The sequence below is a fragment of the Ursus americanus genome, chromosome 5 (genome assembly GCF_024610735.1).
Source record: "Ursus americanus isolate L20-20 chromosome 5, mUrsAme1.1.p, whole genome shotgun sequence".
In the NCBI taxonomy this organism is placed as follows: domain Eukaryota; kingdom Metazoa; phylum Chordata; class Mammalia; order Carnivora; family Ursidae; genus Ursus; species Ursus americanus.
In genome coordinates, this window is record NC_142131.1 from 79,684,882 (window position 1) to 79,703,459 (window position 18,578).

At 42.9% G+C, this 18,578-nt stretch overlaps 1 protein-coding gene across 1 annotated transcript; it reads left to right on the forward strand.

Moving 5' to 3' along the window:
* The first annotated feature begins 4,979 nt into the window (after positions 1 to 4,979).
* On the forward strand, positions 4,980 to 5,930 carry LOC123780260 (olfactory receptor 2M3-like). Its single transcript, XM_045779073.2, has one exon. The coding sequence runs from the start codon at positions 4,980 to 4,982 to the stop codon at positions 5,928 to 5,930; it is 951 nt and encodes a 316-aa protein (XP_045635029.1).
* The last annotated feature ends 12,648 nt before the right edge of the window (positions 5,931 to 18,578 follow it).

Genomic DNA, 18,578 nt, shown 5'->3' on the forward strand with positions numbered 1-18,578 from the left:
TGTTGCAAGGGTGCTTCAGCATTTGCAAATCTATCAGTGTGATAGATTATATCAACAAGAAAAAAGCCAAAAATCATACAATCCTCTCATTAGATGCAGAAAAAGCATTTGACAAAATATAGCATCCTTTCCTGATGAATACCCTTCAGAGTATAGGGATAGACCGTACATTCCTCAGTCTCATAAAAACCATCTATGAAAAGCCTACAGCAAATATCATTCTCAGTGGGGAAAAGCTGGAAGCCTTCCCCTTAAGATCAGGAACACGACAAGGAAGCCCACTCTCACCATTATTACTCAACATAGTACTAGAAGTCCTGGCAACAGCAATCAGACAACAAAAAGGGATAAAAGGTATCCAAATCGACAAAGAAGAAGTCAAACCATCACTCTTCGCAGAGGATATGATATTCTTTATGGAAAACCCAAAAGAATCCACCCCCAAAGTACGAGAAGTTACAGAGCAATTCAATAATGTGGCGGGATACAAAATCAATGCTCAGAAATCAGTTGCATTTCTATACACGAACAATGAGACTGCAGAAAGAGAAATGAGGGATCCCTTCTATTTACAATAGCACCAAAAATCATACGTTACCTCAGACTTAACTTAACCAGAGACGTAAAGGATCTATATATAGAAAGGATCTATATATATAGGATCTATATATATAGAAACTAGAAATCACTCTTGAAAGACATTGAAGAAGACACAAAAAGATGGAAAAATATTCCATGCTCATGGATCAGAAGAATTAACATAGTTAAAATGTCCACGCTACCCAGAGCAATCTATACTGTCAATGCTATCCCAATCAAAATACCGATGACATTTTTCAAAGAACTGGAACAAACAGCCCTTAAATTTGTGTGGAATCAGAAAAGGCCCCGAATCTCAAAGGAATTGTTGAAAAGGAAAAACAAAGTTGGGGGCATCACAATGCCGGATTTCGAGCTGTACTTCAAAGCTGTGATCACAAAGACAGCATGGTACTGGCACAAAAACAGACACATAGACCAATGGAACATAATAGAGAACCCAGAATGGACCCTCGGCTCTTTGGGCAACTAATCTTTGATCAAGCAGGAAAAAACATCCGGTGGAAAAAAGACAGTCTCTTAAATAAATGGTGCTGGGAAAAATGGACAGCTACATGCAAAAGAATGAAACGTGACCACGCTCTCAAACCACATACAAAGATAAACTCCAAATGGATGAAAGACCTCGATGTGAGACAGGAATCCATCAAAATCCTAGAGGAGAACATAGGCAGCAACCTCAATGACATCGGTCACTTTTTCATGTATTCTCCAAAGGCAAGAGAAACAAAAGAAAAAAGAAACTTGTGGGGCCTCATCAAGATAAAAAGTTTCTGCACAGCAAAGGAAACAGTCAATAAAGCTCAGAGGCAGCCCACGGAATGGGGGAAGATATTTGCGAATTACACTACAGATAAAAGACTGGTATCCAAGATCTACAAGAACTTCTCAAACTCAATACACAAGAAACAAACAAATCATAAAATGGGCAGAAGATATGAACACACACTTTTCCAATGAAGACATTAAAATGGCTAACAGACACATAAAAAATGTCAAAATCATTAGCCATCAGGGAAATTCAAATCAAAACCACACTGAGATACCACCTTACGCCAGTTAGAATGACTAAAATTGACAAAGCAGGGAACAACAATTGTTGGAGAGGATGTGGAGAAAGGGTATCCCTCGTACATTGTTGGTGGGAATGCAAGTTGGTACAGGCACTCTGGAAAACAGTGCGGATGTCCCTTAAGAAGTTAAAAATTGAGCTACCCTATGATCCAGCCATTGCACTACTGGGTATTTACCCCAAAGAGACGGACGTAGTGAAGAGAAGGGCCATATGCACCCCAATGTTCATAGCATCATTGTCCACAATAGCTAAATTGTGGAAGGAGCCGAGATGCCCTTCAACAGATGACTGGATTAAAATGTTGTGGTCCATATATACAATGGAATATTATCAGCTATCAAAAAGAATGATTTCTCAACATTTGCTGAAACATGGACAGCACTAGAGGAGATAATGCTAAGTGAAATAAGTCAAGCAGAGAATGACAATTATCATATGTTTTCTCTCATCTATCGGTAGGAGAAGAAAGGGATAAAGAATGGGGGTGGGGTAATCAGAAGGGGGAATGAAGCATGAGAGACTATGGACTCTGAGAAACAAACTCAGGCCTTCAGAGGGGAGGGGGTGTGTGAATGGGATAGGCTGGTGATGGGTAGTAAGGAGAGCACGTATTGCATGGTGCACTGGGTGTTATACACAACTAATGAATCATCTATCTTTACATAAAAACCAGGGATGTACTGTATGGTGACTAACATAATATAATTTAAAAAATTATTATTAAAAAGAAAAGAGAAAACTGAATATGTACCCGTAACCAATCCCCCTGGTTTTAGTTAGCCCCCTCCAGCTTCCCCATGCCAACAGCCTCCAATCACAGCAGACCTGAAGCTTCTCTTTTTTCTACTCTAAAGCTTTCCCACTCCTCTATCTCTCATGGAGACCCGCCAACATACAAGTGAGAGAGGATGACGGCCTTGTTATAGCAAGCATTGAATAAATAGCCTTTTCTTTACTCAACTGGGTGGTCTTCATTTATTTTCACAGTGCTCCATAATTATTTGTTGAATGAACAATAAATAATAATTTAATACAGAAACATATACGACATCAATACCGTACAAGTTTCACAGAATAACTGACCAGGCTCTTCTTCCTGTCATGCATTATGATAAAACTCCCAGATTGTACTTTAGATATTCACTCTGAACCTCAGTGGTGATCATGTTCTCTCCCAGCCCCATGGGCAGGTAGGATAAAGACTCTGAGAGAAGTGTGGGTGGATATGTCAGGGGCTATCCCATGGGTGTCTTCTTCTTTTCTTTAGATATATTCTGGGGTGGTGTTTTTCAGAATGAGGGCTGTGGGGAATGAACTTTGTCCTCAATTCAATTCATTAATTTTTGCTTCTTCCTTGGTGTGGAGCTTCTATTCCCTCAGCTCATTATGAGCTGGGTAGGGTGCCATGAGACATCTGCTCTGCAACTAGAGAGAGAAACCCGGACATGAGCTCATCGTCAGTTTTACGAGAAACAGGAGAACATCTTGTGTGGTTAGTTCCATCAGTTCTTATTTGGGGCCTTGGAGTTAGGAGAAGGGTGTGTGTAAGAGCCTTTCCCAACCACCATTTGCTCACACATTGTGCTGAGAATTAGATCTTTGCATGCTTCTTGGGTCTGGCCCATCTGTGCCGAGATTCACAGGGTGGAGCAGAAGGTGAATCCTAGTGAGCTGAATGGGGTTGGGAAGTGCTGAAGGGGGTGAGGGAAGACCTGACAGATGAGAGACTAAACGTGACTGGGAAGTGGGAGAAGTTCATCTAACTTCAGGCTTCAGCCTACAGATCAGACTGGACACAGAGGTACCTCCTTGCTGTCAAGAGACAAAGGTTTTTGGGATCAGAGACCAGACAGGTGGTAATGTACTTTTCTTGGGCAAAATTGTATCATCGTTTATCCATTCTCTAGTCTCTGGACTAGTCCACTTTATTCTCCAAGTAGCAGAGTGGGGGTGGTTTAGATATGTTCTGAGAGGCATCATGACATTCTCATGATGAATTTAGCATCAACATTTATTTCTGTTGTGGTACCTGCATTGGGGAAACTTCATTAAAATCTAAATTTAAAAAAATGAATAAAAATAATTAAATAAAACCAAAATTTCCTTCTAATCCAGAAAACCCCTCCACAAACACACAAGAGGAAACAGGTTCATTTATTTGTTTGTTTGTTTGTTTGTTTGTTTAAAAGATTTTATATATTCATTTGACAGAGAGTAATAGCAAAAGCACAAGTCGAGTGGAGAGGCAGAGGGACAGGGAGACACAGACTCCCCATGATAAGCAGGGAACCTGATGCAGAGCTTCATCCCAGGACCCTGAGATCATGACCTGCGCCAAAGGCAGATGCTCAACTGACTGAGCCACCCAGGCATCCAACACTTTTATTTTTGAACAAGCTTTAAACCAGAGGGTGATGGAAATCACAGGTAGTCAGCTGAGAGACTGCACAACAGAAGAATCTCACTCGTTTATATTCAGGCAGTGACAACCCATTACATATATGCTTTCGAGATAAACAAGAATTAGTCTTCACGTTAGGAGGACTGGACAGTACCATTTGTCACACTCAGTTCATTCGCCAGGTAATGGGGTGGTAATATGTGTTAGTTAATTGGATGTATCCAAAGGGGGAAAAACTTCTCACAGTTTATGACAAGAGATAGTTTTGCCACTTAGGGCAAGGTGCCTGCTGATGTTAGGGTCCTTCTCTGCCACACAGCCTGGGAGATAAGGGCGCTACCTTCCTTGATGATTCCATTTCAAGGACATGGATCCTAGGTCCTTGAGAAAGACGTTCTGGGCCAAAAAGCAGGGAAGAAGCTTACTTAGCTTTTAAAAGCTTTAGACACCTAGGAGCAGTAAGGAGCTTATAATGATAAGTTTTCTAAAGCAAATGCTTTGAGAAAAGAGGGGAGACACTTCTCTTTTTTAAAATTTGCATTTGTCCTTACACCTCTCACCCCCTTTCTCTCCTCCTTTCTCTTTCTTGTCCCCCAATACTTCACCTCCCCTCTTAAATCTACATCACACTTCGACAGCTATTTATCTGCCATTTACACCCCTTCTCTCTATCCTTTGCATTCTCTGGCTCCCTGGTGTTTTAGAGAAGTAAGGATCAAATCCTGCTGGTAACTTTCTGAGCGCAGCTGAGAAACAAAGGGGTTTTTACTGCAGGTGGAAAGGGTGGGGCCATGTCAGAGGGATGGGCTCTATCTTTTAGGAGAAACAGGATATGGGTATTTGGAAATGCTAGGTGAGTAGTTTCATTGGTTTTCTCTTTTGTTTGTTCTCAGGGTCTCAGCCATGGAGCTCTGGAACCACACCTCCCTATCAGACTTCATCCTTTTGGGCCTGTTCAGCTACTCCACATATGATTTATTCCTTTTTTCCCTTGTCCTTCTGGCTTCTGCTGTGGCCCTACTTGGTAACAGCCTCTTCCTCCTGCTCATCCAGGCCAACAGGCACCTGCACACCCCAATGTACTTTTTCCTCAGCCAACTCTCCATCATGGACCTGATCATGATGAGCTCAGTGGTGCCCAAGATGGCAGTCAATCTTCTGTCAGGAAGTAAGTCCATTTCTAGGGGTGCCTGTGCCACTCAGATCTTCCTAGTGGTCATGGTCACAGGAGCAGAGTGCTTCCTCTTGGCAGTCATGGCCTATGACCGGTATGCAGCAGTCTGCCACCCTCTGAGGTATCCTGTGCTCATGAACTGGAAGGCTTGCTCTCTCCTGACTGTGGCATCCTGGATGGTTGGAGTGTCCGACAGTGTGATTGACGTGGGTGTGGTCTTCAGTTTCCCTTACTGCGGCTCTCTGGAGGTGGACCACTTCTTCTGTGAGGTCCCTGCCCTGCTGCGTCTCTCCTGTGCTGACACCTCACTCTTTGAGGATCTCATCTATGCTTGCTGTGTGGTCATGCTGCTGTTGCCCCTTGTGGTCATAGTGGCTTCCTATACCCGGGTCCTCACAGCTGTCATTAGGATGCCCTCCACAGAGGGCAAACAGAAGGCTCTGACCACTTGCTCCTCCCACCTGGCTGTCGTGAGCCTCTACTATGGAGGAGCCATGTTTAGCTACATGCAGCGGGCCTCCAGTAGGACACCAGTGGGAGATCGAGCCACCTCCATCTTCTACACCATCCTCACTCCAATGCTCAACCCACTCATTTACAGCCTGAGGAACAGGGAGATAACAAGGGCCCTGAGGAAGATGTTGGACAGATGGGGAGTGCAGGCATGCCTGCCTTTCTGAGGTTTCCTGTCTTGGTCTGCCCCTTCCTCTGCAAGCTCAGGCTCTCTTGTGGCTCCTCTTCTTCCTCCGTACTCATTAGGCCTCTCTGGCTGGTTGGGGCAAGACTGTGAGCTGAGTTTTCAGAAAATCATTTGGATGGAAGATGTCAGGGTAACAGATGGTACATGACAAGTTACATAATGAATCTTTTCCCACATTGAGCCATCACTATTTCCATGGAATGAAGGCCCATAGATGCATTAGTTCCATTCTCCCTACTTTATTCTGAGTTGCATGTTGCAAGTGAGCTACGAGGGGGAACCAATTCAGAACTCATTTAGGCACTGAAATGTGGTACATGATGCTAGAGTCTGGCATAGCGGAGCTGTGATACTTTGGGCAAGTTTATTTCTCTCTCTGGTCTTCCCTTTGTGATCTGTACCATCATAGCTACAAGTAAAGTAAGTCCAATGTTTCTGACACGAATTACTTACTAATTACAAACTACTTACTGGAATACAAACTCCACTTTTGTGTATCTTATGTTGTTAAGCAACATAAAGATTTTTGTGCCTTCTTGCAATTGTGCTTTACATACAATTATTAAAGTGTAAAATCTCAAAGAAAAATGGCCAGAACATTTTGTAGTCTACCATCTATACTGACAACACCACACTGCAGAAGTTACAGAGGATGCAAACGTCATTCCATGCAGTGGAGGAATTTGGGATCAGATTGATTCTTGATCATTGAGAGTAGAGGTGGAACAGGAGTGAGGTGTAAGAGGACTCTGGCAGGATCTGGTTTCTATAGTTTCCAACACAAGGTCTCTGGAGGGATTTGGGAAATAATCTCTTAACCATGTCTTTTGCAAAGCTCTCCTTGAACACACTGGACCAAACATCTCCCCTCCATCACTCATTCACACTTCTTACAAGAGACCTGCATTGACTTCCTGAGAGCCCTTGGGGGTGCACATAGAATGTTGAGGGAGAGGGCAAGGTCCAGTCCTGGGGGAGTCTGGCCACAGATACAATGTGTTCCAGGCACAGGGGACAGTGTTCTTGAGCAGAGAGAGCCAGGGATAAATCTAAAGAGAGCTGACCAGAGGGAATGGGAACCACATTGCCTAGGGTCTATGAGGTCACTGTAAGATGGTCAGACTTTGAGCAGAGGGGAGATATGATCCACCCTACGATTTCATAGAACCACTGTGGCTGTTCTTTAAGGTCCATAGCGACGTTCATATAATAATTCAGGTGAGAAATGTTGGCACATGGACTAGGATAGAAATAAAGAAGGTTGCAGAAGTTGACAGATTTCAGATATAATTTGAAGGTCGTGGCCATAGAACTTTGTGCCTTATTGGAGCTGAAGATATTGTTAGTTCACAAGATTGTATGAGGGGTGAAATGAGAAATGACATTTAACTTGTTTGCTACTCTGAGCTCTTTGATAGCTCCTTTTATTAAAATGCACATGTGTTTCAGTAATTAATCCTTTTCTTAAAAATGATATACAACGTTATGCCATTAGGAAGCAAATTTTCAAGTGGTTGTCTAATTTCAATGCATTATAGAGTAGATGTATTTTAGACCATTGTACGTGTTGCCCAAGATTCATTCCTGCACTTTCCCTGGGTCCTGTCTTGGTTGGGGATGCCTCAGTGCAGTTCCACATGGAGCACCGCACACCTCTCCAGGTTCATCCAGAATTTCACCATCATTCCCATTTTCAAGGAGGTGGAACCCCCACAGAACCACAGGCCCCTCCTCAGGACCCAAGGCTGTGCAGCCTGGGCTTCTCCATCCTCCCTATTGTTCACAACCATAAATCTCCTGTGGCACTGGGACAGCCCCCACCCACCCCAGAGTAATTCCCACATTCTTGGGGGTTTCAGAGGAGGAGGTAGGCACATGGACATCACTGGGTATCCCAGGCCCAGGAGTAGCCTTCCAGCATGCCTGCCAGACAGATGGCACAGGAGGGTGAAGCAGCTGGTGCTTGGGAGCTGCCCATCTCCTGGAAGCTCAGGAACTTCTTCAATGCCACAGCCATGCATGGGTAGGAATTCTTCCAGCAGGAGGTGCCCTCCTGCCTGACTGTGAAGGTCAACCCGGGCAGGGCAGGGACACCAGAAAGGCACCTCCTCCATGTGGCCAGAGCTCAGCCCTTTCCATAATGGTCTGGGGGCTTCAAGCTCTGCTGTCCTCCACTGGAACTGAGGCTACAGGTTTGCCAAAGTGTGGTAGCCCTAGAGGCGGAGAGGTTTGTGCATTTAACTATGGGAGATTAGGGGTGATTAGTGCATCAAGTGTCTTCCAGGTGCCAAGTACCATAGGAAATGCCCCAATATCCATGGTCTACCTGCTGTGGCATCTATCTCAGCTGTGGAGAACTGATGACCAGGGCACAGGAGCAGCATGAGTTACCGTTTTCTCCTATCCCCTGTTTCCTTTTCTCCTGGTGTTCCAAGCAGACTTCTGGACCCCATTAGCGTGTTATCCTTGGTGGTTTTGCAGTTTGAATGTGATATATCTGGGTGGTTTTTGTTTGATTGGGTTTGGTTGTTTGCACTTATTTTGTGTGGTGCTCTCTAACCGTCCCTGATGGCTGCTTGTTTTGCTGTCTGACACTAATTTGGGGGAAATTCTCCTGTCATTATTGCTTCAGTTATTTCTTCTGTTCTTGTCTCTCTTTTCCTGCTGGTATTCACCTTACACACTTGTTACACCTTAACAGTTGTCTCACATCCTTGGATATTCTATTCCTTTTTTCCCTACTATTTTCTCTTTGCTTTCAGTTTTCAAAGTTTCTGTTTTCATAACCTCAAGTTCAGAGATTCTTTCTCCATCCGTATCCATTCTGCCAATGAGAACATCAAAGGCATTCTTCCTTTCCTTTAGTGTGCTTGAACTCTAGCATTCTTCTTGATTCTTAGAACTTCCATCTCTGTGTATATTACCCATCTCTTCTTATATGTTTTCTATTAGAGCCCTTAGAATCTTAATCATAATTGTTTTTAATTCCCAGTCTGATAATTCCAATATCCCTGCCATACCCGAATGAAGTTCTGATCCATACTCTATCTCTTTAAACTGTTTTTTTTTTACCTTTTGGTATGCCTCATAATTTTTTGTTGACAAGCAGACAGACATGATGACCTGAGTAAAAGGAATAGCTGTAAGTAGGTCTTTAGTGATGTGCCTTCAGGTGTGGAAGAAGCATTCTATAATTCTATGATTAGATCTCCATCTTCTCGTGAGCCTGTTTCCAAGGCTATGATCTTAAAAGTGTTTCTCAGTGTTTTCCCACCCTTACGTGGGTCAACATGGCTACCGGAGGCTAGAGTTGGGTATTTCTGCTCTGCCAGGTTGATTAGGCTCTGTAAAAGTCTAGTAAAAAAAAAAAAAGACTCTGTAAAAGAGAGTAAAAGATACTCTCTTATAAAAAGATTTATTTATTTTAGGGAGAGAAGGACACTGAGAGAGCAAGAGTGAGGAAAAGTGGGGAGAGGGGCAGAGGGAGAGAGAAGGAATCTTCAGCAGACTCCCCACAAGGCAGAGAGCCTGATTTGCAGCTCGGTCCTATGACCCTGAGATCATGACCTGAGCTGAAATCAAGAGTCAGATGCTCAACTGACTAAGCCACTCAGGTGCCCCTGTTAAAAGGGTCTCTTGAGGGCAGGCCTTTTGAAGAACAGAATGCCCAGCTGTATTTCAAAATAACTATTTTCCTCCTCCCCCTGCTGGTATTGGGAGGGAATTTTTCTTTGATCTTCACTCTGAGGACCTGGTAGTATACTCCTGGAGGTAAAACTCATGAAAGTGTCTGGGAGTGCCCCTCTGACTGGGGAGGCACCCTCACTGAAGTTTTTAACTCTCAGACTTATGTACATTGAGCCTCCAGCAATTTGCTCATTAGAGTTCAGATTTTCCAACCCCAGTATCAATTCCTGAGGAAGTTTGTGCTTGTGAGTTTTTGGTCTGGTTAGTTGTAATCTCTAAATCTCTTTTTGACTCCAATTTTAGAGCAGTGGTTTGTCTTGTGACCTTACCTCTCTGACAGATATGAGTTCTTGATTTTTCAGCTTGTTCGGCTTTTTGCCTTTTGTTAGGACAGTGATGACTTCCAAGTTCCTTATATGTTGGGCTGGAAACCAGAAGACTGACCCTATTCTCCTCAGTCAGGGCATAACATCAGCACCAAAGGCTGAACTTCAGGAGGACCAGAGGGTGAGGTAAGTGTGCAGGGGCAGCTGCACACCTGGTTGCTTGGGGTGGGGCATGAGGGTGCCTCAGGGCATGTGCAGGGCATGGTGTAGCAGATGTGCACAGGGCAGCTGTTCAGGGTATGTACGTGGCTTTAACAAAATTTGGTCTGAGGCCAGGGCTGAGGCCAGCAAGCTTGGTATGGGCTAGTCTGCAGAAGAACTCGTGGGCATGCTACACAGCACACAGGTCAGGCAGAAACTAACTGTGCAGCCCCCCCTCCTGCTGGTAGGTCTGTGTTTATGCTGGGGGCATAGGAGGAAAATGGTGCCCACCAGCTCCCTCATTTTCAATTAATTCCCTCAATAGGCTCCAAAATCAGTATGAACAAATCTCCCATTTGCCCCAGCATTTTGTAAACGACTATTTTTATGTTGCCTCTCAGGGCAGGCTGCTGTCTCCTTATGGGTGGCAATCCAGCTATAGGCACCCTAGGGATGCCCAGCGCTGAGATCTCCCAGGTTCCCAGTATCACTGGCTTTATAAACTCACGGAATTCAGCCCCTCTGGTTTCTAAAGCCAAACACCATGGCAGTTAGTCCTTCCTGTGTGAGCTCCCTGGTGTGAGGGGCAATTTCTCTGTCCTCTCCATGTGAGCAGCCTCCCTGCACCTTTCTGACCTAAACTTTCAGTTACAGCTTCTTCTCTCTATTTAGTTGTGGAGTTTGTCCTGTCAGTCATTGGATTGCTCTCCAGTTTATTGACTTGGTTGTGGATGATATCTAGTTGAAAATGTGGGGCACGGTGAGCTTAGGGTCTTCCTACTCTGCCATCTTCCCAAGCTCCTCGCCTCTCATTCAGAGATGAACTTCAGACATTACTTACAATTTCCTACCTGCCGTTTATGGTGCCTAATGGCACTTTCCTGGCCAGGAATATTGGATAGAGGAAGATATAAAATGGAGGTGGGTATGTGCCACAAGACCTCTAAGTATGCCTGGAGTCTATTTCTAGGGGGCTTGGAGAAGGTTGTGATTCAAGCCAATCAAGGATACATGGACCATAGTTTCAGGCTCAGCCCACACTTGAAAAGTAAGATTTTGACTTGAGCAGCTGTCAGTTGGGCTGGCCTATGTTTGTATGTAACTCATTTCCCTTTATTTACCCAGTGTTGAATTTGAGATGATAATATCCTAGTTAATCGGAAAACATCTTAAGCAGGAATGTTATTACTCTTGATGAATCCTGAGTAGTGCTTTTGCAAGGCTGTGAAAATTAAGGTTTGTGTTTCTCATGGAAAATTATATTTAATAATGCGTTTGTGGTTATTCATCAGCTTTTAAGCAAAGGGATTCGTCATGTTGTGGCTTCTGTACCATGGAGTGAGAGTTGGGCAATGCCTGGTCTCTCCCCTTTGCCTCTCTCTGGGCCACAGCCAATTTCTGGCTTGGTTAAGGGTTAGCAGCATGGGCTGGGCAGAAAAGAAGGACATCCAGAGACTAGAGACATTTTGTACCAATGTTCAACCATATAGTACAGAGACATTTAAAATTTTTTTATTTAAATTCAATTTAGTTAAAATATACTGTATTATTACTTTCTGGGGAAGAATTTAGTGATTCATTAGTTGCATATAAGAACCAGTGCTCATTATTTCAAGTACCCTCCTTAATGCCCATCACCCAATTTCCCCATTCCCCATCCTCTTCCCCTCAGCAACCCTCAGTTTGTTTTTTCTAGAGTTGAGTTTCTTATGGTTTCCCTCCCTCTCCCTTTTCATCTTATTTTATTTTTCCTCCTCTTCCCATGTTCATCTGTTTTGTTTCTTAAATTCCACATGTGAGTGAAATATATAGTATTTCTCTGATGTATTTCCCATAGGTAAATACCCTCTAGTTCCATCCACGGCATTGCAAATAGCAAGATTTCGTTCTTTTTGATGGCTGAGTAATACTCCATTAGATAAATATACCACCTCTTCTTTCTCCAATCATCTGTCAATGGGCTCTTTCCATCGTTTGGCTAATGTCCAATATCACTGCTATGAAACATTGGGGGAGTGTGTGCCCTTTAGAATCCCTATGTTTTTATCATTAGAATAAATACCTTGAAGTGCAGTTGTTGTATCATACGGTAGTTGTATTATTACGTTTTTGAGGAAACTCCATACTGTTTTCCATAGTGGCTGCACCAGTTTGCATTCCCACCAACAGTGTAAGAGTGTTCCCCCTTCTCTGCATCCTTACCAACATCTATTGTTTCCTGATTTGTTAATTTTAGCCATTCTGACTGGTGTGAGGTAGTATTGCATTGTGATTTTGATTTGTATTTCCCTCATTGAGGATTTTTTTCATATTATTGTCCATTAGTATGTTTTCTTTGGAGAAATGTCTGTTTATGTCTTTAGCCCATTTCTTGATTGGACTTTTTTTGGGGGGTGGTTGAGTTTGACAAATTCTTTATAGATTTTGGATCTTTTGTGTTTTCTACATAGAGTATCATGTTGCCTGTGAAGAGTGAAAGTTTGACTTCTTTGTTGATTTGGGTGCCTTTTATTTCTTTTTGTTGTCTGATTGCTGAGGCTAGGACTTCTGGTACTATGTTGAACAAAAGTGGTGAGAGTGGGCATCCCTGTCATGTTCCTGATGTTAGGGGAAAAGCTCTCAGTTTTTCCCCATTGAGGATGATATTCACTATGGGTCTTTCACATATGGTTTATGATATTGAGGTATGCTCTCTATCCCTACAAGGAGGAAAGATTTTTATCAAGAAAAGATGCTATATTTTGTCAAATGATTTTTTTCTGCATCATTTGAGAGGGTAGTACGGTTCTTGTCCTTTCTTGTATTAATGTGGTGTATCACATTGATTGATTTGCAGATGTCGAAGCACCACTGAAGCCCAGGAATAAATCCCAATTTGTCATTGTGAATAATCCTTTTAACTTACAGCTGGATCCCACTAGCTAGTATCTTGTTGAAAATTTTTGCATCCATGTTTTTAGGGATATTGGTCTATAATCCTCCTTTTACTGGGGTCTTCGGTTTTGAGATCAAGGTATTGCTGGCCTCGTAGAATAAGTTTGGAGGTTTTCCTTCCATTTCCATTTTTGGAACAGTTTTGGAAAAATAGATATTATTTCTTCTTTAAATGTTTGGTAAAATTCATCTGGGAAGCCATCTGGTCCTGGAGTCTTGTCTGTTGAAAGATTATTAGTTACTGCTTCAATTTCTTTGCTGTTATGGGTCTGTCCAGGCTTTCTCTTTGTCTTTCAGTTTTGGTAGCTTATGTGTTTCTAGGGATGCATCCATTTCTTCCAGATTGCCTAATTTGTTGGCATATATTGCTCATAATATTCTCTTATAATTGTTTGTATTCCTTCACTGTTGATTGTGATCCCTCCTCTTTCCTTCATGAATTTATTTATTTAGGTCCTCTCGCTTTTCTTTTTGGTAAGTCTGCTAGGGTTTATCATTCTTATTAATTCTTTCAAAGAACCAGTTCTTAGTTTCATTCATCTGTTCTACTATTTTTATTTCTATATCATTGATTTCTGCTCTAATTATTATTTCTCTTTTCCTGCTCCTTTAGGTGTAAGTTTAGGTTGTGTATTTGAGACTGTTCTTTCCTTTTGAAGAAGGTCTGGAATGCTCTATACTTTCCTCTTACCATTTCCTTTGCTTCATCCCAAAGGATTTGAACTGTCCTATTTTGATTTCATTTATTCCATGAATTTTTTAAATTCTTCTTTAATTTCCTGGTTGACTTATTCATTCTTTAGTAGGATGTTCTTTACCTTTCAAGTATTTGTGGTCCTTCCAAATTTCTTCTTGTGATTGGCTTCAAGTTTCATAGCATTGTTGTCTGAAAATATGCATAGTTTGATTTTTATCTTTTTGTGCTGGTTGGGGCCTAATTTTTGATTCAGTATGTGATCTCTTCTGGAGAATGTTCCATGTGCACTTGAGAAGAATGTGTATTCTGTGGCTTTAAGATGAGATGCTATGAATATATCTCTGAAGTCCATCTGGTCCAGGGTGTCCTTCAAAGCCCTTGTTTCCTTGTCGATATTCTTTTTTTTTTTTAATGATTTTTTATTATATTATCTTAGTCACCATACAGTACATCCCCGGTTTCCAATATAAAGTTCGATGATTCATTAGTTGCGTATAACACCCAGTGCACCATGCAATACGTGCCCTCCTTACTACCCATCACCAACCTATCCCATTCCCCCACCCCCTCCCCTCTGAGGCCCTCAGTTTGTTTCTCATAGTCCATAGTTTCTCCTTGTTGATATTCTGCTTGGATGATCTGTTCATTGCTGTGAGTGGGGTATTAAAATCTCTTACTATTATTGTATCATTATAAAAGCATTTCTTTAATTTTGTTATTAATCGATTTATATATTTGGCTGCTCCCAAGTTAGGGGCATTACTAGTTACAATTCCTAGATCTTCTTGTTGGATATACGCTTTTATTATGATATAATGTCCTTCCTCATCACATATTACAGTCTTTTGTTAAAATTTAGTTTGGCTGATATAAGAATGACTATTCTAGCTTTCTTTTGATTGATGTGATTAATGGTTGTCTACCCCCTCACTTTCTTCCTTTTTTTTCTTTTTATGTTTTTTAATATTTTATATTTATTTTCTTATTTATTTTTTTGCATTATATTCTGTTAGCCAACATAGAGAACATCATTAGCTTTTGATGTAGTGTTCAATGTCTCATTAGTTAAGTATAACAGCCAGTGTTCATCACAAAACATACCCTTCTTCATACCCATCACTCAGCTACCACATTTGCCCAACTCCTCCCAACTGTAACCATCAGTTTGTTTTCTGGAGTCCAGAGTCTCTTGTGGTTTGTCTCCCGCTCCGATTTCTTCCCATTCAGTTTTCCTTCCCTTCCCCTGTGGTCCTCTGTCCTATTCCTTATGTTCCACATATGAGTGAAACCATATACTAATTCTGTGTCTCTGATTGATTTATTTCACATAGCTAAATCCTCTCCAGTTCCATCTATGTGGATGCCAAATGTAGGCTATCATCCTTTCCGAAGGCTATATGCTATTGTATATATGAACCATATCTCCTTATCCATTCATCTATTGAAGGATATCCTGGATCCTTCCACAGTTTGGCTATTGTGGACATTGTTGCTATGAACATTGGGGTGCATGTGCCCCTTCTGTTCACTACATCTGTATCTTTGGGGTAAACACCTAGTGGGGCAATTGCTGGGTTGTAGGGTAGCTCTATTTTTAAAGTCTTGAGGATCCTCCACACTGTTTTCCAGAGTGGCTGTACTAGCTTGTATTCCCATAAATAATGTAAGATGGTTCTCCTTTCTCCACATCCTCACCAACATTTGTTGTTTACTGCCTTTTAACTTTTGCCATTCTAACTGGTTTCAGGTGGTGGGGTGGTTATCCCAGTGCCACAGGAGATTTTTGGTTGTAAACAATATGGAGGATGGAGAAGCCCAGGCTGCACAGTCTTGGATCCTGAGGAGGGGGCCGTGGGGCTGCGGGGTTTCACATCCTTGAAAATGGGAATGATGTTGAAATTCTGGGTCAATCTGGAGGAGTGGGTGGTGCTCCATGTGGAGCTGCACTAAAGTGTCCCCAATCCAGACAGGACCCAGGGAAGGTGCAGGAATGAACGTTGGGCAACACATACAATGGTCTAGTACACATCCACTCTGTAATGCGTGTGAAATTAGACAATTACTTGAAAAAATGCTTCCTTAAAATGGCATAACAGTGTATATCATTTTTAAGAAAAGATTTAATTACTGAAGCACATATGCATTTTAATAAATGGAGCTAATGAAGAGCTCAGAGTGCCAAACAAGTTAAATGTAATTTCTCATTTTATTCCTCATACAACCTTGTGAACTAACAATATCTTCAACTCCGATAAGGCAGAAAGTCCTATGGGCTTGACCTTCAACTTACATCTGAAAGGTGTCAACTTCTGCCACCTCCTTTATTTCTACCCTAGCCCAAGTGCCATTATTTCTCACCTGAATAATTATATGAATGTCGCTATGGACCTTACAGAACAGCCACAGTGGTTCTATGAAACTGTAGGGTGGATAATATCTCCCCTCTGCTCAGATGCTGACAATCTTACAGTGACCTACTAGACCCTAGGCAATGTGGTCCCCATTCCCTCTGGTCAGCTCTCTTTAGCTTTATCCTTGGCTCTCTCTGCTCAAGTAGACTGTCCCCCTGTGCATGGAACACTTCGTATCTGTGGCCAGACTCCCCCAGTACTGGACCTTGCCCTATCCCTCACCATTCTATGTGCACCCCCACATAGTGCCTGACATCCCCAGGGACTCTCAGGAAGTCAATGCAGGTCTCTTGAGAGAAGTGTGAATGAGTGATGGAGGGGAGATGTTTGGTCCAATGTGTTCAAGAAGATCTTTGCAGAAGACATGGTCAAGAGATTATTTCCCAGAAAGTCAGAAAAAGATGGCAGAGGAGTAGGGAGCCTTTTTTCAGCTGGTCCTATGAATCGAGTGGCATATCTACCAGGTCATCCTTAATACCCATGAAATCAGCCTGAGACGCAGGAATATACATCTGGATCTCTACAAATGAACATCTCCAGTGCTGAGAATTGAGGTAAAAACTGGGGAGCTGTGAATCCATGCACAGATATTGGAAGATAAATGGAAGGGGGAGGGAGCCACCGTGCTTGGGCACTGAGAAGCAGTAGCCACCTGCACTGGGGAGCAGGCCAGAATCTCGCACTGGCAGCCATGAGAAAGCACCCTGAGACCATGAGCCTGGGAACGTGCCTGCAGCCAGACTGAAAACCAGAGCTCCGGAGCACTCACTGGACCTGGATTGAAACCGGGAACTCCAGAGCACGTGAGTGTCCAAACTGAAAACCGGTGCTCTGGAGCGCACACTTTAACTAGACTGAAACTGGGAGCTCAGGAGCATGCGAGCAACCAGAGTGAAAACCAGAGCTCGGGAGTGCACACTCAAACTAGACTGAAACCGGGAGCTCAGGAGCATACATGCAACCATAAGGAAAACCGGCACTCTGGAGAGCATGCAAATCACACTGAAACAGGGAGCTCAGGAGCACGCATTGGAACCAGGGGATGGCTGGCGGTGTTAGAAGCAGAAAGGACAGAGACGTGCCAGCACTGGAAGCGAGGTCTGGGAGAGGGGCTGTGGGGCGCACATCCCGGGACGCTGCGGGGTTTTTAGCAGCACTGACGAAAACAGAGTTAGAATGGTGAGGAGAGCTCAGTTGAGAGTGGACTGTAATCTCTCTGTTCTGAGACAGAGGCTAGGATACGGTCACTGCTGCTCTTACTCTCAGAAGAGGTGTGGAAAACCACCAGAGAAAGCTGACAGAGAACAAAAGCCCGGAAATAGTGGTTCACATTGTTCCCATCTCCATCGCCCTCACAGGGGACAGGGCAACTCTAACCAAACAGGGTTGCCTGAGTATCAGCGCGGCAGGCCCCTCCCCCAGAAGGCAGGCTGAAAAATCAAGAAGCTCACATCCCTAAGGTCCCTATAAAACAAGTGCACACTACCTGGGTCCTGGTCAATAAATTGGGCTCTGTGCATCCCTGCAACCTCTCCTCATCAGAATGATGAGGAGGAGAAACCCTCAGCAAAGAAAGGACACAGAGATTGTGGCCTCTGCCACAGAACTGAGGGGTATGGATATAACCAAATTGTCATAAATGGAGTTCAGAGTAACAATGGTCAAGATGATTTGTAGGTTTGAAAAAAATATTCACGAAAATATTAATGAGAATATAGAATCTCTAAAGGCAGAAATGAGAGTGAATCTGGCAGAAATTAAAAATGCTATGAATCAAATGCAGTCTAAACTAGACGCTCTGGCTGCCAGGGTAAATGGGGTAGAAGAATGAATTAGTGAATTGGGAGATGAGATGGTAGAAGAGAAAGTAAAAATGGAAACTTGGCTCAAAAAAATCCAATCTCAAGAATGTAGATTATGGGAGATTACTGACTCAATGAAACGTTCCAATGTCAGAATCATTGGCATCCCCGAGTGGGTGCAGAAAGAGAGTCTAGAAGAGATATTTGAACAAATTGTAGCAAAGAACTTCCCTAATTTGGCAAAGGAAACAAGTATTCATGTCCAAGAAGCAGAGAGGACCCCTCCCAAGATCAATGAGAACAGACCTATGCCATGTCACGTCATAGTGCAATCTGCAAAGATAAGCTCCAAGGATACAGTATTGAATGCAGCTGGGGGAAGAAAAACCTTATGTGCAGAGAGAAGAATATCAGAATAATGTCAGATCTGTCTACAGAGACCCGGCAGGCCGGGAAGGATTGGCAAGGTATTTTCAAAGCTCTAACTGAGAAGAACAAGTAGCCAAGGATCCTTTATCCAACAAGGCTGTCATTCAGAGTTGATGGAGAGATAAGGACCTTCCAGGATCG

Coding starts and splice junctions, on each gene's coding strand:
- LOC123780260 (XM_045779073.2), top strand. CDS start 4,980: ATGGAGCTCTGGAACCACACCTCCCTATCAGACTTCATCCTTTTGGGC.